Genomic DNA, 24,085 nt, shown 5'->3' with positions numbered 1-24,085 from the left:
CAGGAGTTCGAGACCAGCCTGGGCAACATGGTGAAACCCTATCTCTACTAAAAATACAAAAATTAGCTGGGCATGGTGGCGGGCACTTGTAATCCCAACTGCTGGGGAGGCTGAGGCAGGATAATTGCCTGAAAACGGGAGGTGGAGGTTGCAGTGAGCCGAGATCATACCACTGAACTCTAGCCTGGGTGACAGAGCGAGACTCCGTCTCTAAAATTAAAAAAAAAGTGATGCAAATGAAGCAGAAATAATTATCTTTTCAGGCCCACATAACACCTCCTACATGAAGGCTTTTCTAATCTCAGCTATATGTTTTTTTTTTTTCTTTTGGAACCCTATAGTACTTTGTATATTTTCATATTTTTGTCTAGTATTTCTTTATGTAAATTGCTTATCTTCTCTCCTTATCATATCCACCTTCAACTCCTCCTTACAATCTTATAGTCTCCTTCAGTGCTTAAATATTTTGCTTTCTTATAGCCATCTGCACATAGTACATACTCGAATATTTACTAAGATGAAGAGGAAAATGTATTAGAATAAAACTGTTTTGGTTACTAGCAGATATATGCTTTTTGAATGCAAAATTGGAAATTTTCTTGCATTAGGATTGAAGACAATGATGGTGAATTCTTGTTAATAGAAGCTGCTGACTTTCTCCCTAAATGGCTGGATCCTGATAATAGCACCAATAGGGTAGGTATGCCCAAGTTTAGAAAATTTATAGAGATGAAATCATGCTGCATTATATTCATATGTACCTACAGTTTGCCAGTGCCCACTATGAAAATTAAAATATACCATTTGCAGGTATTTTTCCACCATGGGGAACTGTGTATTATTCCTGCACCACGAAAACCTGGAGCAGAATCTTGGTTACCCGCCACACCCCCAACAATTCCACAAGCATTGAATATAATCGCAGCACATTCAGAAAAAATACTTGCTTCAGAATCTATACGAGCTGCTGTGAATAGGCGCATCAGAGGGTAAGAAAAATAACACTTTCATTGCTAATTAAGGAACTTTTTGGTTTTGTGTAGTTCAGTCTTTCTTTGATTTTTGTTTGTTTTCCTTAAAGCTCTGTTGGAGTTGATCAGTCTTTCTTTGACTATAAAATACCTTTCACCTAGATTAATGCTAATTTTCATTTTGTCTTCATTCCTCTTTATGAAATAGACTAATAAACTTACAGATTTTAAAATCGGGAAACAGATACATCTTTAAATTCCCATTCAGAAGTGTTACAATCTTGTTCCAATATTTTTGCATTTATTTACCTTAGATGTCGTGGCTAAGTATTAGCTATATCCGTGGGTAAAAAATTTGAGACCTTTAAAAATAGAAACTTCATTGGCCTGAAGCGATGGCTCACACCTGTAATCCCAGCACTTTGGGAGGCTGAGCAGGGGGGCGGATCATGAGGTCAGGAGTTCAAGACCAGCCTGGCCAACATAGTGAAATCCCGTCTCTACTAAAAATACAAAAAAAAAAAAAAAAAAAAAAAAAAAAAAAGCAGGGCGTGGTGGCAGGTGCCTGTAATCTCAGCTACTTTGGAGGCTGAGGCAAGGAGAATCGTTTGAACCTGGGAGGCAAAGGTTGCAGTGAGCTGAGATCACGCCACTGCACTCCAGCCTGGCGACAGAACGAGACTCCGTCTCAAAAATAATAATAAATAAAAAATAAAAATCTCTTTTAGCTTCAGCATACTTTGTACCATTCTTTTAGAAGAATAAACTCTGATTTTATCTTTATTCCAAAGTATAATAGGTTTTTTTTGTTTTGTTTTGTTTTTGAGATGGAGTTTTGCTCTTGTCGCCCAGGCTGGAGTGCAGTGGCGTGATCTTGGCTCACTGCAACCTCTGCCTCCCAGGTTCAAGCGATTCTCCTACGTCAGCCTCCCGAGTAGCTGGGACTAAAGGCGTATGCCACTACACCCAGCTAATTTTTTGTATTTTTAGTAGAGATGGGGTTTCACCGTGTTAGCCAAGATGGTCTCAATCTGCTGACCTCGTGATCCACCCGCCTCAGCCTCCCAAAGTTGTTTTGTTTTTATTGAGCTACAATAATCCCTTTTCTTTATTTTCCATTTCTTCCTACTTTTTTCTTTCCCTCTCTCTTATATTCTTAAGTGTATATACAGTATCTTTTTTCATCTCTCTTGTTACTGTCTACATACTGCTCTTGATGAACAAAGAGAAGATGTCAAAAAGAATGGGAATGGAATTCTAGGTATTTATATACTGTAAAATGAAAGTAATTATGTTACCTGTCCCAGGTACCCAGAAAAAATTCAGGCCTCCCTTCATCGAGCACACTGCTTCCTTCCAGCTGGCATTGTGGCAGTGCTAAAGCAGCGCCCCAGATTGGTGGCTGCAGCAGTCCAAGCATTTTACCTACGAGACCCTATTGACCTGCGAGCTTGTCGTGTTTTTAAGACATTCTTGCCTGAAACACGAATAATGACATCGGTGAGATTTCTATCTTCGTCATTTAGTTTCTCTTACTGGAAACAGAATTGAAACATTATTATTTTTTTCTTTTTACATTTCTCAGTGCTCAGTGAATGAAACATTATTTTAATTGTTCTATAGAAAAAAAAGGAAATATTCTGTTTCTTCATAGCATGTTAATATAGATTGAATATTCCTTATCTGAAATGCTTGGGACCAGAAGTATTTCAGATTTCAGATTTATTTGGATTTTGGAATATTTGCATTATACTTACTAGTTGAGCATCCCAAATCTGAAAATTCTGAAATCTCAAAACTTTGAGCATATCGTTGGGACTCAAAAAGTTTTGGATTTTGGAACATTTTAGATTTCAGATATTTACATTTGGGATGCTCAAACTATACACATTTTTTCTTTTCTTGCACCCAGTGAAGGAAATTTTCAAGAGACCTGCCTCCCCATTTTATACTCAATGTTTTATAGCTATTTTTGACCATATTTTTCTATTTCTATAATTATTTCCTTTTTTTTTTTTTCTGAGACAGAGTCTCGCTCTCTCACCCAGGCTGGAGTGTAGTGGAGCCATCTCAGCTCACTGCAACCTCTGCTTCCTGGGCTCAAGTGATTCTCCTGCCTCCCGAGTAGCTGGGATTACAGTCACCTCCCAAAACGCCCAGCTGATTTTTGTATTTTTAGTAGAGACGGTGTTTTGCCATGTTGGCCAGGCTGGTCTCAAACTCCTGACCTCAAGTGATTCACCCACCTCAGCCTCCCAAAGTGCTGGGATTACAGGTGTGAGCCACCACACCCGGCCTAATTATTTCCTTCTTAACAATAAAACATTTCATCTCTTCCAGAGAATTAAGAATTATTCTTGGCCGGGCATGGTGGCTCACACCTGTAATCCCAGCACTTTGGGTGACCAAGGCAGGTGGATCACTTGAGCTCAGGTGTTTGAGAACAGACTGGGCAACATGGTGAACCCCATCGCTACAAAAAATAAAAAAATTAGCTAGGTGTGGTGGTGGGCGCCTGTAATCCCCACTGCTTGGGAGGCTGACGTGGGAGGATTGTTTGACCCCAGGAGGTTTGGGTGGCCAAGGTGGGCAGATCACCTGAGGTCAGGAGTTTGAGACCAGCCTGGCCAACATGGTGAAACCCTATCCCTCAGGCTTCAGTGAGCCATGATTGCTCACTGCACTCCAGCCTCTACAACAGAGCAAGACCCTGTCTCAGAAAAAAAAAAAAAAAGAATTATCTTTATCCTCCACCCATTTAATTGCTGTATAATGTAACTAATGATAAGAATTTTACTAGTAATTACTAAAAAGTAGGCAGTAGGGTAAAATTTTTTTTTTTTTTTTTTTTTTACGACAGTGTCTTGCTCTGTTGCCTAGGCTGGAGTGCAGTGGAGCAATCTCAGCTCACTGCAACTTCCTCCACCTCCCAGGTTCAAGCAATTCTCCTGCTTCAGCCTCCCAAGTAGCTGGGATTACAGGCGTGTGCCACCATGCCTGGCTAATTTTTGTATTTTTAGTAGAGACAGGGTTTCACCATGTTGGCCAGGCTGGTCTCAAACTCCTGACCTCAGGTGATCTGCCCACCTCGGCCTCCCAAAGTGTTGGCTTTATAGGCATGAGCCACCATGCCTGGCCAGCAGTAGGGTAAATTTTATGGTATGTGAGTTGTATCTCAATAAAGCTGTTATTAAAAACAAGTAGGCAGTGAATAGGTTGAATCTACTTTGCATTTCATATGAATATGAAGCTTATAAATGGACTTCTCATTATATTTAACTGTGAAGTGTTATTCACAATCTTAATTTCAGGAAAAGACTCATGTATTTTGTGTCTTGATGCCCAGGTCACATTCACTAAATGTCTATATGCACAGTTGGTGCAACAAAGGTTTGTGCCAGACCGGCGGAGTGGATACAGGCTTCCTCCTCCATCTGATCCCCAGTACCGAGCCCATGAATTGGGCATGAAATTGGTAATGTTGAACCGGAAAGTGTTGTTTTCTTTCTTTATGTAAATGCGCTGTTAATAGAATAGTGGCACAATATACAAAGTCCAGAAATACACCCTGTTTATGTGAGAATGCAGTAAAATGTGGTATTTCAAATTAGAATGAAAAAAATGGATTACTTAGTAAGTGATGATGGGACAAGTGTGAAGTCATCTGAAAAATTGAAGTTGATTCCCTAATACATATACCAAAATAAATTCCAATTGGATCAAATATTTGAACATAAAAATTGAAACTATACAATTTGAAAAAAAACCAAGAACCTTTTATAATTTGAATAGGAAAGGCCTTTCTATGCATGACTTGAAACCAGAAGCTATAAAGGGAAGACTGATAAATTTGATTGTACAAAAATTAAGCATTTCTGCATGGGAAAGAAAAACTCCATAAATAAAGTCAAAAGCAAATCTGGAAAAAGTGTTATATTTGCAGTCTAAATGAAAAAGAGCTGACTTCTCTAATATATAAAGTGTTCCTTTAAGTCAATATGAAAAAGATAATACTAACCAATTAATTTTAAAATGTTCAGGAACTATGAACATAGTCCACAGAAAAGGAAATACAGGTGACCTTTAAGTTAAACATATGAAAAATATTGAATCTTACTCATAATAAAAGAAATGCACTTTAAAGCTACAAAATAGTGTTTTTCTTTTTTTTTGTTTGCTTTCAAAAATGTTACAATCTAGGCCGGGCATGGTGGCTCACGCTTGTAATCCCAGCACTTTGGGAGGCCAAGGTGGGCGGATCAGGAGGTCAGGAGATCGAGACCACAGTGAAACCCCATCTCTACTAAAAATACAAAAAAAATTAGCTGGGTGTGGTGGCGGGCGCCTGCAGTCCCAGCTACTCGGAGAGGCTGAGGCAGGAGAATGGCGTGAACCCGGGAGGCGGAGCTTGCAGTGAGCCGAGATCGCGCCACTGCACTCCAGCCTGGGTGACAGAGCGAGACTCCATCTCAGAAAAAAAAAAAAAAGTTACAATCTAGACATTGATAGGAATGTCTAGATTTTCTTTTTTTTATTATTATACTTTAAGTTTTAGGGTACATATGCACAATGTGCAAGTTTGTTACATACGTATACATGCGCCATGTTGGTGTGCTGCACCCATTAACTCGTCATTTATATTAGGTATATCTCCTCATGCTATCCCTCCCCCCCTCCCCCCACCCCACAACAGGCCCCGGTGTGTGATGTTCCCCTTCCTGTGTCCGTGTGTTCTCATTGTTCAATTCCCACCTATGAGTGAGAACATGCGGTGTTTGGTTTTTTGTCCTTGCGATAGTTTGCTGAAAATGATGGTTTCCAGCTTCATCCATGTTCCTACAAAGGACATGAACTCATCATTTTTTATGGCTGCATAGTATTCCATGGTGTATATGTGCCACATTTTCTTAATCCAGTCTATCATTGTTGGACATTTGAGTTGGTTCCAAGTCTTTGCTATTGTGAATAGTGCCACAATGAACATACGTGTGCATGTGTCTTTATAGCAGCATGATTTGTAATCCTTTGGGTATATACCCAGTAATGGGATGGCTGGGTCAAATGGTATTTCTAGTTCTAGATCCCTGAGGAGTCGCCACACTGACTTCCACAATGGTTGAACTAGTTTACAGTCCCACCAACAGTGTAAAATTGTTTCTATTTCTCCACATCCTCTCCAGCACCTGTTGTTCCCTGACTTTTTAATGATTGCCATTCTAACTGGTGTGAGATGGTATCTCACTGTGGTTTTGATTTGCATTTCTCTGATGGCCAGTGATGATGAGCATTTTTTCATGTGTCTTTTGGCTGCATAAATGTCTTCTTTTGAGAAGTGTCTGTTCATATCCTTCGCCCACTTTTTGATGGGGTTGTTTGTTTTTTTCTTGTAAATTTGTGCGAGTTCTTTGTAGATTCTGGATATTAGCCCTTTGTCAGATGAGTAGATTGCAAAATTTTTCTCCCATTCTGTAGGTTGCCTGTTCACTCTGATGGTGGTTTCTTTTGCTGTGCAGAAGCTCTTTAGTTTAATTAGATTGCATTTGTCAATTTTGGCTTTTGTTGCCATTGCTTTTGGTGTTTTAGACATGAAGTCCTTGCCCATGCCTATGTCCTGAATGGTATTGCCTAGGTTTTCTTCTAGGGTTTTTATGCTTTTAGGTCTAGCATGTAAGTCTTTAATCCATCTTGAATTAATTTTTGTATAAGGTGTAAGGAAGGGATCCAGTTTCAGCTTTCTACATATGGCTAACCACTTTTCCCAGCACCATTTATTAAATAGGGAATCCTTTCCCCATTTCTTGTTTTTGTCAGGTTTGTCAAAGATCAGATAGTTGTAGATATGTGGCATTATTTCTGAGGGCTCTGTTCTGTTCCATTGGTCTATATCTCTGTTTTGGTACCAGTACCTTACTGTTTTGGTTACTGTAGCCTTGTAGTATAGTTTGAAGTCAGGTAGCGTGATGCCTCCAGCTTTGTTCTTTTGGCTTAGGATTGACTTGGCAATGCAGGCTCTTTTTTGGTTGTATATGAACTTTAGTTTTTTCCAATTCTGTGAGGAAAGTCATTGGTAGCTTGATGGGGATGGCATTGAATCTATAAATTACATTGGGCAGTATGGCCATTTTCACGATATTGATTCTTCCTCAGAATAGTGTTTTTCATCGTTTATTAGCAAGCATCAAACGGCTTGATAATACATACTGGGTTGTTGAGAATATATAGAGAAAAACACTCTCAGACATTGTTGATAGGAATATAAATTGATTGTATCCCTTAGGAGAACATTTTGGCAAAACAGATGTTCCTTGACTTACAATGGGGTAACTTCCTGATAAACCTGTCAAAAATTGAAAATATCATAAGTTAAAAATATATTTAATATAGCTACATTGTTGATAGGAATATAAATTGATTGTATCCCTTAGGAGAACATTTTGGCAAAACAGATGTTCCTTGTAAAGTGGGGTTACTTCCTGATAAACTCATCAAAAATTGAAAATACCATAAGTCAAAAATATATTTAATACAGCTAACCCACCAAACATCATAGCTTAGCCTAGCCTACCTTAAATGGGCTCAGAATACTTACATTAGCATACAGTTGGGCAAAATCATCTAACACAAAGCCTATTTTTTAATAAATTGTTGAATATGTCATGTAATTTATTGAATACAGTATACTATAGAGTACAGTATTGGTTGATTGCCTTTGTGATCACATTGCCACCTGCAGCTTGCTGCCACTGTGTATCCAGCATCATGAGACAGTATGCATATTGCTAGCCTGCGAAAAGATAAAAATTATAAGTAAGGTTTCTACTGAATGCATGTTGCTTTTACACCATCATAAAGTCAAAAAATTGTTAAGTCAAACCATCTTAAATTGGGGACCATCTGTATCCATCAACATTTAAAATGCACAAACCTTTTTGATCAGCATTTTCAGTTCTAGAAAATGACTCTCTATGTATTTTACATATATACAAGGACATATATGGAGCATAGTCATGACAGCATTGTTCATAGTAGCAAGAGACTGGAAACTACTTAAATGTCCATTAGTAGGGGAACAGTTAAATAAATAATGCTCTAGCCATGAAGTAAGATGGATGAATTTGTGTGTGCTCATGTGAGTGATCTCCAAGTTATATGGTTAAGTATAAAAAGCAAGGTGTAGAATAGTGTGTATGCGTCCATTGAGCATAAAAGGGGTGGAGTAGAAAGCTATGCATACAGAGAGGCACACACATATCTACTTCAGTGTGTAGGTTACTTCTGAAATGATGGGCAAGAAGTTAGTAATGGTGTTCTCTAGCTTGATCAGGGAAGCTCCCTGTTTGAATTATTTAGCCATGTGCATCTATTATATTTTTTTAATCAAAGGACTTTTAAAATGAAGTGATTTCCTCCCTTTACTATGTCTGAGATCATGTTCAATTTATGTATAATTTCTGTTGTACAAGAAACCTTTTGTAACCCTGTTCATAATCAAAAAATAAATGTAAATTTCTGGTTTTGTAATCAGCAGGAAAAGGAATCTCTTTGAAGAGAACAGGAATCTTTGTTGAATATCATTTTCTTTCCTTTTATGTTTTTAGTAATCTATAATGATTGAGAAACTTGGGAATAAGTTTATATTTTTCATAAAATTCAAAAAGTGTTATAATTGTCCAAATGCCCATGTATCCAGTCATCTAGTTCTAGAGTGTGGCTCAATGGAAAGAAAGTAATGTGTTATAATAAGATATGGGGAAAAAAGGAACTTAGTAACAAAAATTCTACCTATCTCATCTAGGCTCATGGATTTGAGATCTTATGCTCCAAATGTAGCCCACATTTTTCTGACTGCAAGAAATCTCTTGTGACTGCCTCACCACTCTGGGCCAGTTTCCTTGAAAGTCTGAAAAAGAATGATTACTTTAAGGTAGGACTTGCAATGTATTTGTTTTTAAGTATTCAATCCAGGGAAAATCAAGCCAGTGACTTAAAGTCCTATAGTCCATATTTAAATGTATGAGATAATTATGGAAGCTAGACTTAAAGGAGACCTTTCTACTTCAGTGGTACTCAGGTGCTAATGAAGGAGGTATCTATGAACTGTTTCCAGTATTAGAGAAAAACTAACACTGTTGGTATTAAATGATGAAAGTGATTATTTGTACTAGATAAAACAACTCGCAAAAACTTGATAATGCAAACATGAAAACACCAGATAGGAAAATTAGCAAAGATGTGGATTTTAAAAATTATTAAAAGATACCTAGTAAATTTCTCTTAAAATATTCAACTTCACAGGTAGTAAAGATATATATATGAACACAGTAATGAAGAATGTCTTTCATGTATGTCAAAAGGATGTGAATGATATTCTGTGCTGTCCAGAGTATGGTAAAAATAATACTCCTATACCTTGCTGGTAACATTGCAAATTGGTAGAATCTTAATTGGAAAGTAATTTGGTAGTGTCTTCCAAGAGGTATAGAAAGGTTCAAACTTGGAACCTTCACTTTGAATAATCTTTTTAAAGGAAATATCCAAGAAGTAGAAAAGTCCCTAAGAATATGATGATGATAAAGATGGCACAGCAATACGAAAAGTACTAATGATATTATAGTATATATATGGTTTTTTTTTTTTTTTTTTTTTTTTTTTTTTGGCATGGGGTTTTGCTCTTGTCGCCTAGGCTGGAGTGCAATGGCACAATATCGGCTCACTACAACCTCTGCCTCCTAGGTTCAAGGGATTCTCCTCAGCCTCCGCCTCCTGAGTAGCTGGGATTACAGGCCCACACCACCACACCCAGCCGATTTTTGTATTTTTAGTAGAAATGGCGTTTCACCATGTTGGCCAGGCTGGTCTCGGACTCCTGACCTCAGGTGATCCATCCGCCTTGGCCTCCCAAAGTGCTGAGATTACAGGCGTGAGCCACCGTGCCCAGCTATTACTGTTGTTGTTATTGTTATTGTACAGGGTCTTGCTCTGTCACGCAAGCCAGAGTGTTGTGGTAGGATCATAGCTCACTGCAGCCTCGAACTCCTAGGCTCAAGTGATCCTCCTGCCTCAGCCTGTCAAATAGCTGAGACTGTAGGCATGTGCCACCATTGCCTGGCTAAAGATTTTTTTTTTTTCTTTTTAGTAGAGTCGAAGTCTTGCTATGTTGCCCAGGCTGTTCTCAAACTCATGTCCTCAAGTGACCCTCCCACCTCCGCCTCTCAAAGTACTGGGATTATAAGCATGAGCCACAGTGCCCAGCCAGTATATTCTTAAAAAATGTAAAATACTAAGTATGACTATCACTATAAATATGCATTTAGAAAACACAAATGATGGTAATGGTGGGATTTTGCCATTTTTTGTTCTACTTGGCAAACTTTCTGTACTTTGTTTTGTGAATCACTAGTTAATCAGTTATATCTTTAATTTTTTTTTTTTTTTTTTTTGTAGAGGCTTGGTCTCACCATGTTGCCCAGGCTGTTCCTGAACTCCTGAGCTCAAGCAATCTGCCCACCTCATCCTCCCAAAGTGTTGGGATTATAGGCATGAGCCATCGCACCCAGCCAATTATATCTTAATATTATATCTTAATAAGTAATTAAGTAAAAGAAAATGGTAGAAAACTCTCCAAACTGGAAATAGGCCCTTAATGGTGAAAAAGATTAGGAATCACTATATCTAGCCGAGTCCCCTCATTTGAAGAAACTGGTGCTCAAACGGCCCATTAATGATAAAATAGGGCCTAGGACTTGGGGCACGTGATTCCTGAGTAGTAGATTATTTGCTGCCTCCCTGAAAGTTGCTGGTGAACACATTTTTTTTCATGACAACTTGTGAGTAGTGTTCTGATAGACCTTTTTTTTTTTTTTAAGGGACTGATAGAAGGTTCTGCTCAGTACCGGGAAAGGCTAGAAATGGCAGAGAATTACTTCCAGCTCTCAGTAGACCGGCCAGAAAGGTGAGTTATTATTAAGACTCCTACTACAAAGATTGGCATTTAAGTAGTTCTTTTTAGTTTTTATTTATTATTTATTATTCTTAGTTATTTATTTTTTTGAGACAGAGTCTCACTCTGTCACCCAGGCTGGCAACCTCCGCCTCCTGGGCTCAAGCGATCATGCCACTGCACTCTAGCCTGGATGACAGAGTGAGACTCTGCCTCAAAAAAGAAAAAAAAAACAACGAAAGAAATTTTGCATCCTCCTCTATGTAATTTTACTCATCATGATATCACATTTTCCATGGCATTACGAACTCTTTATAAACATAATTTTTAAAAGCTGCACAATATGGCCAGGCACGGTGGCTCACGCCTATAATCCCAGCACTTTGGGAGGCTGAGGCAGGCAGATCACGAGGTCAAAAGATCAAGACCATCCTGGTCAACATGGTGAAACCCTGTATCTACTAAAAATACAAAAATTAGCTGGGCATGATGGTGTGCGCCTGTAGTCCCAGCTACTAGGGAGGCTGAGTCAGGAGAATCGCTTGAACTCAGGAGGCAGAGGTTGCCATGAGCTGAGATTGCACCTGGCGACAGAGTGAGACTCCGTCTCAAAAAAAAAAAAACCAAAAAGCTGCACAATATTTCAGCAAACGGATGTACCCCCATAATTTACTCAACTATTTTTTACTGTTGGGGAAAAAATTACAAGTAGCTTAAATGTCCAACATTTTAATTTATGTTGCAGGAGAGGCTCCCATTCTGCACACCAGGATAATTTTTAAACAGTTTAAAACCAAACTTCCATCTCCCTCCAGACCTGTTGTTGAATTCCCAGTTTGTGGTTTTTTTTAAATAGCTGAATTAATATCGTAGACTTTTATTTTAGATTTACCTTTCATTTTCACTTTTTTTCATTTATTGTTATTATTATTTATTTTTTTTTTTTAGGCAGAGACTCGCTTAGTCGCCCAGGCTGGAGTGCAGTGCTCCACCTCCCGAGTTCAAGTGATTCTTCTGCCTCAGCCTCCTGAGTAGCTAGGACTATAGGCATGCACCACCACGTCTGGCTAATTTTTGTATTTTTAGTAGAGATGGGGTTTCACCACGTTGGCCAGACTGGTCTCAAACTCCTGACCTCAGGTGATCCACCCACCTTGGCCTCCCAAAGTGCTGAAATTACAGGCGTGAGCCAATGCACCCAGCCATTAATTTTTTATTTTTGATTATTGTGGATACATACTAGTTGTACATATTTATGGGGTACATGTGATTACATGTATAATGTCCATGTGGCATACAAGGTATAATGATCAAATCAGGGTAATTAAGTTTTCCATCACCTCAAGCATTTATCATTCCTTTGTGTTGGGAATATTTTTAGTTATTCCATTTTTTTAAGGTATTTGGAACTATATAATAAATTATTATTAACTATAGTCACCCTGTTGTGCTACCAAACACTCTTTTTAATTTTTTAAAAAATATTTTTTGGGATTTGCCAGGAAGATGTTACTAAAAAGCGTTCCAGATCCAGACCCCAAGAGAGGGTTCTTGGATCTCATGCAAGAAAGAATTTGGGGCAAGTCCATAGAGTAAAGTGAAAGTACGTTTATTAAGAAAGTAAAGGAATAAAGAATGGCTACTCCATAGGCAGAGCAGCAAACACTAGCTCTTATTCCTTCTATTTAACTAATTTTTGTAACCATTAACTATCCCCCTTTTTCCCCCCGCTCTCTGCTACCCTTCCCAGCCTCTGGTAACCATCATTCTACTTTTATTGTTATTATTATTTGAGATAGAGTCTCACTCTGTTGCCCAGGCTGGAGTGCAGTGGTACAGTCATAGCTCATTGCACTCTTGACCTCCTGGGTTTAAGAGATCCCCCTGCCTTGGCTTCTCAAAGTTCTGAGATTACAAGTGTGAGCCACTGCGCCCAGCCAACCATTATTCTGCTCTCTGTCTCTCAGTTCAGAATTATTTTTAGCTCCTACATATAGTATCATAGACTTTCCCCCAATTTATCAGAGATTGTAATAGTGAAAAATTATAAGCAACCAAAAGTATCCATCAATAATGGATAAATGAATTGCAGTGTATTTATATGATAGCTTACTATCTAGTAGTTAACCAGAGATTAACTATATTTACATATATCTGATTTAGGATTTTTCAGCCTCAGTGCTACTGATATTTTGGATCTGATAATTTATTGTGAGAGACTGGCTTGAACTTCATAGGACATTTAACAGCATCGCTGGCCTCTATCCAGTAAATATCAATAGCACTTCTCCCTCATCCCCCAATCATGACAACCAAAAATGTCTCCAGACATTGCCAGATGTACCTGGGGGGCAAAATTGTCCCTGGTTGGGAACCACTGATCTAAATGAATAGATTTCAAAAACATAATGTCAGTGAAAAAAAAAAAAAAAAAGCAAGTTATAAATACGTACGGTAATGGGTACCAAAAAAAAAAAAAATAGAACGAATGAGTAAGACCTACTATCTGATAGCACAACAGGGTGACTATAGTCAATAATAATTGTACATTTAACATAGACTGTAATTAGATTGTAACTCGAAGGATAAATGCTTGAGAGGATGGATATCCCATTCTCCGTGATGTGCTTATTTCACATTACATGCCTGTATCAAAACATCTCATATACCCTATAAATATATACACCTACTATATACCCACAAAAATTAAAAATTAAAATGAAAAAGAGCCGGGCGCGGTGGGTCAAGCCTGTAATCCCAGCACTTTGGGAGGCCGAGGCAGGCGGATCACGAGGTCAGGAGATCGAGACCATCCTGGCTAACACGGTGAAACCCCGTCTCTACTAAAAATACAAAAAATTAGCCGGGCGTGTTGGTGGGCGCCTGTAGTCCCAGCTACTTGGGAGGCCGAGGCAGGAGAATGGCGTGAACTCGGGAGGTGGAGCTTGCAGTGAGCCGAGATCGCGCCACTGCACTCCAGCGTGGGGGACAGAGCGAGACTCCGTCTCAAAAAAAATAAAAATAAAAATAAATAAATAAATAAATAAATAAATAAAATGAAAAAGAATAAAATATATACCGTGTGGATGTTACACATATAAAAATTTTAAATATATAAAATACTATACAGGCTGGGCGCAGTGGCTCACGCCTGTAATGCCAGCATTTTGGGAGGCCAAGGCGGGTGGATCATGAGGTCAGGAGTTCAAGACCAGCCTGGCCAATATGGTGAAACCCTGTCTCTACTAAAAATTCAAAAATTAGCTGGGCGTGTTGGCATGCACCTGTAGTCCCAGCTGCTCGGGAGGCTGAGGCAGGAGAATCGCATGAACCCTGGAGGTGCAGGTTGCGGTGAGCCGACATTGCGCCACTGCACTCCAGCCTAGGTGACAGAGCAAGACTCCGTCTCAAAACAAAACAAAACTATACATTATTTATAGATACATATATATTCATTTATTCAACAAATATTTATTGAATGCCTCCTATGTGCCAGGCCCTATTCCAGGTACTGGGGATACAGTAAGTGAACCCAAAGTGTCCTCGTCCTTATAGAGCTTACATGCTAATGCAGGAGAAAGACTGCAAGCCATTATGTAATGTTAGAGGGTGGTAAGTGCTATGAAGAAAAAGCAGTGTGTGGGGTACAGGAATAGAGACTGCTCTTCTAGATAGATTAGTCAAGGAAGGCCTTTCTAAGGAAGTTTTCTTTGAGAAGGGACCCGAATGAAGTGAAGGAGTGAGGCATTCAGGTATTTAGGGGAATAACATTCCAGCAAAAGGACAGACAGCAAATACAAGAAATAGAAACAGAAATATATATACACAGAGAGAGAGAGAAAAGCGCCAAAGTGTACTTGAGAAAGCAGTCACCTCTGGGGAGCAAGACAATGGATTGGGATGGGTGTCAGTGGTCATCAAAGGAGACATTAGCTTTCTCTAAAAAAATTTTTTTTTTTTTTTAAGATGGAGTCTCTCTCTGTCGCCAGGCTGGATTGTAGTGGCGCGATCTCGGCTCACCGCAGCCTCCGCCTCCCGGGTTCAAGTGATGCCCCTGCCTCAGCCTCCTGAGTAGCTGGGACTACAGGCGCATGCCATCACACCCGGCTAATCTTTTTTGTATTTTAGCACAGACAGGGTTTCACCATGTTGGCCAGGATGGTCTCGATCTCCTGACCTTGTGATCTGCCCTCTTCAGCCTCCCAAAGTGCTGGGATTACATCTCTACAATATTTTTAAGGTACATGATAAACCTATACACTTTTTTGTCAATTAAAAATAAATAGGCCAGGCGCAGTGGCTCACACCTGTAATCCCAGCATTTTGGGAGACTGAGGTGGGTGAATCACCTGAGGTCAGGAGTTCAAGACCAACCTGGCCAACATGGTGAAACCCCATCTCTACTACAAATACAAAAAATTAGCCAGATGAGGTGGTGGGCACCTGTAATCCCAGCTACTCAAATTAAAAATAAATAAATAGCCAGGCACAGTGGCTAATGCCTGTAATCCCAGCTACTTGCTGAGATAGGAAGATTGCTTGATCCCAAGAGTCAAGGCTGCAGTGAGCTGTGATCATGCCACGCGCTCTAGCCTAGGCGACAGAGTGAGACCCTGTCTTAGAAAAAGAAAAAAAAGAAACTATGCACAGAGATACTTACATGTTGAGTGAGTGACATAATGGTGACATGATTTGTTACATAAATTGATGGTACCCTGTCTGAACTATTAAGAATGGATCAAATCAAGTTGTATAAAGGACTTGCTTTAATTGGATAAACATTTGCATACCTTGCAAAATCACGTAGGTGATGGGGAACTGTCTCTACTCTGTATTATTAATATGTAAACATTACTAGGAGAGAGAAAAGAATAACCCAAATAATCATAACAAAAGGCAAAATAAAAATCATTCTGGAATATCAAATGCTAAAGAGAGTTATAGAGAGAAGGTAATAAACTTTCACTAAGGTTGAAGCAGAGAAGTTAAAAAAGGAAAGATAATGGAAGGCTTCAGGGAGGTGGTATTTGAGTTAAGTCTTAAAGAATGAGGATTTTTTTTTCTTTTTTCGGAGTCTCTCTGTTTTTTTTTTTTTGAGACGGAGTCTTGCTCTGTGCCCAGGTTGGAGTGCAGTGGCACGATCCCAGCTTACTGCAAGCTCCGCCTCCTGGGTTCACGCCATTCTCCTGCCTCAGCCTCCCAAGTACCTGGGGACTACAGGTACCCACCACCACTCCTGGCTAATTTTTTTTTTTTTTTTTTTTTTTTTTTTTTTTTTTTTTTTTAGTAGAGACGGGGTTTCACTGTGTTAGCCAGGATGGTCTCGATCTCCTGACCTCGTGATCCGCCCGCCTCGGCCTCCCAAAGTGCTGGGATTACAGGCATGAGCTACCACACCCGGCCGACGGAGTCTTGCTCTTGTTGCCCAGCCTGGAGTGCAATGGCACGATCTTGGCTCACTGCAACCTCCGCCTCCTGGGTAATACAGACTTTGCAAAAGTTACAGAACTTCCTTGGGCGCTGGTTTTCTCATCTGTAAAACAGGATTATTACCTTCTATAATAGTAATAAGAGGACTCAATAAGAAAATGTATTTAAAGTGTTGGCATAGCATTTAATACACGCTAGATAAATTTTAATTGATACTTTCCTTCTGGAACTTCTTTTCCTCATATATAAAATATATATATTATATGTATATTTTTATGTATTTTTTAGTATGTGTTTTATATGTATATGTACTATTAACATAATACAACTTTCTATGTACATATATATACATATATAGAGACTCTGTCTATGCATATATGTATAGAAAGAATTATATGAGATCAGTGGCTTCATAATGATGTTCCATGGAGCCTGCTTCAGAGTCGAAAGGGAAGGCCAATTGTGTAGATCTCTGAGCCTCTATCCTCCACTTTATTTATTTTTATTTTATTTTATTGTATTTATTTATTGAGTCTTGCTCGGTCGCCCATGCTGGGGTGGCTGACTGCAACCTCCACCTCCTGGGTTCAAGCAATTCTCCTGCCTCAGCCTCCCGAGTAGCTGGGATTACAGGCACGTGCTACAATGCCCAGCTAATTTTTGTATTTTTAGTAGAGACAGGGTTTCACCATGTTGGCCAAGTGAACTGTTGACCTCAAGTGATCTCCCCGCCTTGGCCTCCCAAAGTGCTGGGATTATAGGCATGAGCCACCGTGACTGGCCTATCCTCCACTTTAATGAAGGCCATTTTTATTTGAGCCCTTCTATATTTTAGAGTTCCTGGTAAAAGTTTTGTTTGAGAAAAAGGGATCTGCAACCTAAAAATATGCTTAAAAACAAATTAGAAGGCCGGGTGCGGTGGCTCATGTCTGTAATCCCAGCACTTTGGGAGGCCAAGGCAGGGGGATCATGAGGTCAGGAGTTCGAGACCAACCTGGCCAATATGGTGAAACCCCATCTTTACTAAAAATACAAAAATTAGCCGGGCATGGTGGCGCATGCCTGTGGTCTCAGCTACTTGGGAGGTTGAGGCAGGAGAATCGCTTCAACCCGGGAGGCGGAGATTGTGGTGAGCCGAGGTCGCACCACTGCACTCCAGCCTGGGTGACAGAGTGAGACTCTGTTAAAAACAAACAAACAAATTAGAGCCAGGTGTTCTGGCATGTACTTGTAGTGCCGGCTACTTGGGAGGCTGAAGTGGGAGGATCACTTGAACCCAGGAGTTCAAGTCCATTCTGGGCAACAGTGAAACCCCATCTCTTAAATAAAAAAATAAAAAAATAAACTCCCCAAATTAGATAGCTAATCCCTTCCAACCTTAAAATACTATGTATTTATGATTACTATTCTAGGTTCTTTTATGAAGAAATACTCATGTTTTTTATTTTTCATAGTTCTCTTGCTATGAGCCCTGGTGAAGAAATCTTAACCTTATTACAGACAATACCATTTGATATAGAAGACCTTAAGAAAGAAGCAGCTAATCTTCCCCCAGGGGATGGTAAGTGATGGACCAGGATACAGTGAAAGGGTTAAAAAAAAAAAAAATTAAAATGTTCTACTAAGTCTCACAGGATCCTCTCCTAAGAGGACTTATGTGAATGTAGAATGGCAATATTATGCTTTCTTCTTTTTCAGATGACCAGTGGTTAGATCTCTCACCAGATCAGCTGGACCAGCTGCTGCAGGAAGCTGCTGGCAAAAAAGAATCAGAGTCTGTGTCCAAGGAGGAGAAGGAGCAGAACTGTGACTTAACTCAAGTCTCAGAGAGCATGAAAGCTTTCATATCCAAAGTCTCAACCCACAAGGGAGCAGAGCTGCCTCGGTAATTTGTGTTAAAGTATAAATATATAAATAGTTAGAACCCAAATGTTGAAGTCATAGTCATTGCCATTTCCACTTTTTTTTTTTTTTTTGAGTAAATGAGTTGTACTACTTTCTTTCTTTTTTGTGCCTAGTATGGTGATAACTTATCTGAAGTCAGATTTCTAGAAGCCTCATCCTTTGCAATCCTTGAAATAAGCCAGAAAGATCACCCTAAAAACCATCATCCAGAACCACACAGGGAAACCATATACTTTACTCTTTAGTAGCTTTATGGGCTCAACATTTAGCTTTCAACAAGTTCAGACCTCTGATCTCCCACCCTGCAAGCAGATTGGATACTGAAAACTCAAAGGGATTCATCAGAGACAGAAATAATAACAGAAATGTGAAATTACATTTGGCAAGTAACAGGAAAAACAGGTAGATATAATTATTACTTGTAGGCTGGGCGCGGTGGCTCACGCCTGTAATCCTGGTACTTTGGGAGGCCGAGGCGGGCGGATCACGAGGTCAGGAGTTCGAAACCAGCCTGGCCAGCATGGTGAAACCCCGTCTCTACTAAAAATACAAAAATTAGCTGGGCATGGTGGTGCACGCCTGTAATCCCAGCTACTTGGGAGGCTGAGGCAGGAGAATCTCTTGACCCCAGAAGGCAGAGGTTGCAATGAGCTGGGATTGCACCACTGCACTGTAGCCTGGGCGACAGAGCCAGACTCTGTCTCAAAAAAAAAAAAAAAAAAAAAAGTTACTTGTGTATCAAATATATCATCATTAGTGTTGATGCTCTTGAAACTGATGAAAGATCTAAATTTATATTTGGTATTCCTGCTTTAAGAAAGCAGGGATAAGGGAAGATATGTTGCTGTTTATTTTTTAAGCTTTAGTTCTTAAAAGAACAGGCTTTATTTAAATTAACTCAAATAAATAATGGTTTTGCTAATGCTAGGTATCTTATTGGGGCTAGAGAGTGGGTAGGTCCCTAAATCAGCATAAGCTAAATGTACATAAACAAGATGCAATTTTTACTTTTCATTTATCAGACTTTCCCATTTCTGTTGTCCTGCAAGGCCAGTAAACTCAAGGATTTTTAAAACTTAAACTACAATTTTTCTTGCTGTGCCTCCTTAGAAATTCTATCTTTAGTAGCCTTCCTAAGAATGGCACCACTTTAGAAAAGTTTCAAACAGTTGTATTTAGAATAAATTAATTGTCTTTGTCCTTTAATATTGCAGAGAACCTTCTGAAGCTCCAATCACTTTTGATGCAGATTCTTTTCTTAATTATTTTGATAAGATTTTAGGTAAGTAGTGGTGTGATGTTGACTTTCATTTTGAAACTGTAAGTAGTATGGCTGTTGCTAGAGCATTGGGTTATTAGATATCTCAGAAGCCAAAATATTTGCTTTCTCTTCCTAGTTTTGAGTTGCTTTCAAACATGAATTACTACCCATGAATAATTTTGTACAGACTGCCTAGCTTAGTGCTTGACATATATAGTAGCTGCTCATTAAATTTTTTTTTTTTTTTTTGAGACAGAGTCTCACTCTGTTGCTCAGGCTGGAGTGCAGTGGCGCAATCTTGGCTCACTGCAAGCTCTGCCTCCCAGGTTCACGCCTTTATCCTGCCTCAGCTTCCTGAGTAGCTGGGACTACAGGCGCCCGCCACCACACCCAGCTAATTTTTTTGTATTTTTAGTAGATACAGGGTTTCACCGTGTTAGCCAGGATGGTCTCGATCTCCTGACCTTGTGATCCGCCTGCCTCGGCCTCCCAAAGTGCTAGGATTACAGGCATGAGCCACCGTGCTCGGCCTCATTAAATATTTGAGAGTGACTGAATGCTGTGTGTTTAAATAGGGTTTTACCTTGGCTCCCATATTATATTGTTATTTTTTGCAATTACTGTACTTACAAATCAATAATAAAAAGATAACTCAATTAAAAAATAATTATAATATGTATATATGTACAGAAGTGCAGAGATAAAGATTGGGATACCCGGAAACTGCTAAAAGATGCTTACCTCTGGGGAGAGAGTGAGATTGGAGACAATACTTGTATGGCTTGAATGTTTACATCAAAATGTATTCATTTATTAGGTAGTTTTTAAAATTTTTTTTTGTTTTTTTTGAGATGGAGTCTTGCTCTGTCACCCAGGCTGGAGTGCAGTGACGCGATCTCAGCTCACTGCAAGCTCCGCCTCCCGGGTTCACGCCATTCTCCTGCCTCAGCCTCTCCGAGTAGCTGGGACTACAGGCGCCCGCCACCGCGCCTGGCTAATTTTTTGTATTTTTAGTAGAGACGGGGTTTCACCGTGGTCTCGATCTCCTGACGTCGTGATCTGCCCGCCTCGGCCTCCCAAAGTGCTGGGATTACAAGCGTGAGCCACCGCGCCTGGCTTAAATTTTTTTAAGAAAAATATTTTAATTAATTGAATTCACTTTTTTTTAAGCTAAATCTTTTGACTCAGCCTGTACGCTTTTCCACAACATTAAATGAACACATATCTGCCAGCATTACCATTTGTAGAAGGGACTTTTGTGAAGTAGATTGACTATGTGTATTAGTCTTTTTCTGTGGGTAACATTCTAATTATTTTGAGATGTGTAGTAACTAAAAAATAGTAATAATAATAATAATTACCAAGTGGCTCTTTCTTTCTTGGGATCTGTGTAGGGCCAAGGCCTCATGAGTCAGATTCTGATGATCTGGATGAGGAAGACTTTGAATGTTTAGATAGTGATGATGACTTGGACTTCGAAACACACAAACCTGGTGAAGAGGCTTCTCTGAAAGGAACTCTTGACAATCTCAAGTCATACATGGCCCAGATGGACCAGGAACTAGCACACACCTGCATCAGCAAAAGTTTCACCACTAGGAAGCAAGTGGTATGTGTGTTTTTAACCTCTTTCTCTTTCTGAGTCTAGTATGTCAGGTAGCTAAAACCATATTTTATCATAGTTTTTCTTTTTTTGGTGTGTGAGATTTGAAATAAATAAGAATGTTAATTGTTTTCCTAACTCTGGTAGGATAAAGGATCATAGACTTAATTTTCCTAAACATAAGCTTCATTATATTACTTACTCTACGTTATCTATCAGGATTTAAAATAAAAAGTCATATAATATGCTCAAATTAGAATGCGATTGTACACTACTACTTCTTAAATGTATTTTTTCACAAGTAGTTTAAAAAAACTACAGCTTAAATGGATTTTAGAAAAGAGAGGGCACATGTTCTCAAGACCTTTTGAGACTGTGCCTTGGGCCACAGTGGATTAAAACATAAAATAAGTAAATAAACAGAGAGGATCTTAAACATCCAAGTAACTTTCCAGTTTTAACAGTTTATTTTGTATGTTTCCCTAATTTAGAGCCAAATTTAGAATTCACCTTCTGTTTATGTTTTCATCCTAGTTTTTAATGCCACCACTGTCTAATCCTAAACAGAGGCATTATGGAAAGAGCAAGGACCCTGGAGTCTTATGGGTTAGGGTTTGAAGTCTAGCTCAGCTGTCCACTGTGAATGTATCTATAAACCAGTAATCCTCATATCATAGAATTAACATAAGAACCAAATTCGACAGCAGTAAAACCTACAATAGGCCTTTAATTAATGTTAATTCTCCTTGCTTTGATCATCTAAACCACTTTTAAAACTATAATCACTTCCAGAATTGTCAAAATCTAGTAGAAACCATACATTAGATTTATCTAAAGCAGTATTTCTTAAATTTTAATGTGAATATAAAACAAAAGATCATGTTACAGATAGATTCTGATTAAGTAGGCCTGGGATGAAGCTTGAGATTTTCCTTTTTATTATTATTATTATTATTTTGTTTTATTTTATTATTATTATTATTTTATTTGAGATGGAAGTCTCCCTCTGTCACCCAGGCTGGAGTGCAGTGGCACAATCTCAGCTCACTGTAATCTCCGTCTCCCAGGTTCAAGTGATTCTCCTGCCTCAGCCTCCCAAGTAGCTGGGATTGCAGGTGCGTACCACCATGCCTGGCTAATTTTTGTATTTTTAGTAGAGACAGGGTTTCACCATGTTGGCCAGGCTAGTCTCTGGAGCTTCTGACCTCAAGTGATCTGCCCACCTCAGCTTCCCAAAGTGCTGGGATTACAGGCATGAGCCACCACTCCCAGCTGAGATTTTCCATTTCTAATAAGCCCCAGGCGATGGAGACTCTGCTGCTCCATGGACAACACTTTGGGTAGCAAGGACATAAAAGTCTATCGAGCTATAATCTTTCAAATCCTTTCCCCAGCTTGTGGAATCAGAGGCCCAACTAACAATTTAGAGTCTTTGTGGTTGGAACCACAGAGCCTTGTGTTTTTACTTTTAAGCTTTTTCACTGGGGGGAAAGAAAGGAACACTCGCTTTTCATTTTGAAGAAAATTTACATTATTATTTCATTTAATATTCACTTTTATGTTGGTTTCTTTTAAGACTCTTAGACAAGTTATAAATGTACCTTCTTCATTCTGTTAGCCCTTGAGCTATTTCAAAATAGACATGCGATTTATTCGGTTTGCAGGAATGTTTCCTGGAGAGAAATGTGTTATAATCTTTAGAACCGAGTTTTAATATGTGCGCTAAGCCAAGCCATATAACTTATTAGACTTCATTTTCAGTTTATATCACCAAGGATAAGAAGTTTCCTTTTTAATTTGGAATATAAATTTACATTGTGGCTTAGTTATCTTTTTATTGTAACCACCATGCAACCTAATGATATATTAGCCCATAATTTTCTTTTCCCTCCATGAATAAGGAACCTGTATCCCAGACTACCGATAACAATTCAGATGAGGAAGATTCTGGTACAGGAGAATCTGTTATGGCACCAGTAGATGTAGACCTGAATCTGGTTTCAAATATATTGGAATCCTATAGCTCCCAAGCTGGACTGGCAGGACCTGCTTCCAATCTTTTACAAAGCATGGGAGTGCAGCTGCCTGACAACACGGATCACAGACCAACAAGTAAGCCAACGAAAAATTAACCAGCACATTTAGCTTCTCTTTTTTCTTTTTAAATAAATATTGAATATGATTCTGTTCATTTCTAGTTTAGATTACTCATTTGGTAAAAATGTTTCTTCATTACAAGTTTTACAGATTGACTTCTCCATGAGCCCCAAATGTGGCCCTCTTGGCACAAGTCTTTGTGATCTCAACTGTGGGTTATACACAGGTTTTGAACTCGGCAGGGTAGAATCTAGCCCCTAGACAACCTTGAGATGAAATTCACACACTTCGTGCTAAAGACATACCCTACCACGATATACCCTTGGAGTAATTCTAAATATTTAAATTTCTCCCTTACTGCTATTCATCCTCAGATCAAAATTTCAAGTTGACAAATTTGGATTTGATAACTCATTCACTTTTTCTTTTCAATTTTTTTAATGAGGCATAACATGCGTATGGTTAAGTGCACAAATCTTAAGTGTACAGTCAGTGAATTTTTGCATGTATGTATGTACCTGAAGCAAGATATAGAACTTATTTACTTGTAAATAACAGCTATATTGATATGTCACATATCAAAAAATTTATCCTTTAAATTACACACTTCAGTGGTTTTTAGTGTATTTACAAAATTGTGCAACCATCCCTACCATCTAATTCTAGAATATTAGAAACCCCATACTCACTAATAGTCTCTCATTCCCTTCTACTCCCAGCCCCTGGAAACCACTAGTCTACTTTCTGTTGCTATGGATTTGCCTATTTTGGATATTTCATACCTGATATTGTACTTAAATGTTTTAATTAATTAATTGGTTTGACATTTAATATAACTGATATATCTATTGCTAAGATGAAATGTTTATTTCTTAAAA

General features: G+C 38.9%; 1 protein-coding gene across 1 annotated transcript in view; it reads left to right on the top strand.

The window, feature by feature from the left end:
* Window positions 1–23,301, top strand: part of ECD (ecdysoneless cell cycle regulator) — a 33,978-nt gene extending 10,677 nt beyond the window's left edge. Inside the window, exons 4-14 of the mRNA XM_003271239.4 lie at window positions 609–696; window positions 811–989; window positions 2,279–2,471; window positions 4,318–4,446; window positions 8,767–8,895; window positions 10,838–10,923; window positions 17,796–17,902; window positions 18,040–18,226; window positions 19,461–19,528; window positions 20,902–21,116; window positions 23,012–23,301. Of these exons, the coding sequence (XP_003271287.1) occupies window positions 609–696; window positions 811–989; window positions 2,279–2,471; window positions 4,318–4,446; window positions 8,767–8,895; window positions 10,838–10,923; window positions 17,796–17,902; window positions 18,040–18,226; window positions 19,461–19,528; window positions 20,902–21,116; window positions 23,012–23,242 (1,612 nt within the window). The 3' untranslated portion in view covers window positions 23,243–23,301. The remainder of the gene's footprint in view (window positions 1–608; window positions 697–810; window positions 990–2,278; window positions 2,472–4,317; window positions 4,447–8,766; window positions 8,896–10,837; window positions 10,924–17,795; window positions 17,903–18,039; window positions 18,227–19,460; window positions 19,529–20,901; window positions 21,117–23,011) is intronic.
* The last annotated feature ends 784 nt before the right edge of the window (window positions 23,302–24,085 follow it).

Source organism: Nomascus leucogenys, chromosome 18 (assembly GCF_006542625.1).
Source record: "Nomascus leucogenys isolate Asia chromosome 18, Asia_NLE_v1, whole genome shotgun sequence".
NCBI classification, from domain to species: Eukaryota; Metazoa; Chordata; class Mammalia; order Primates; family Hylobatidae; genus Nomascus; species Nomascus leucogenys.
Note: the sequence above shows the minus strand (reverse complement) of the source record. Positions and strands in the feature narration are given on the sequence as shown.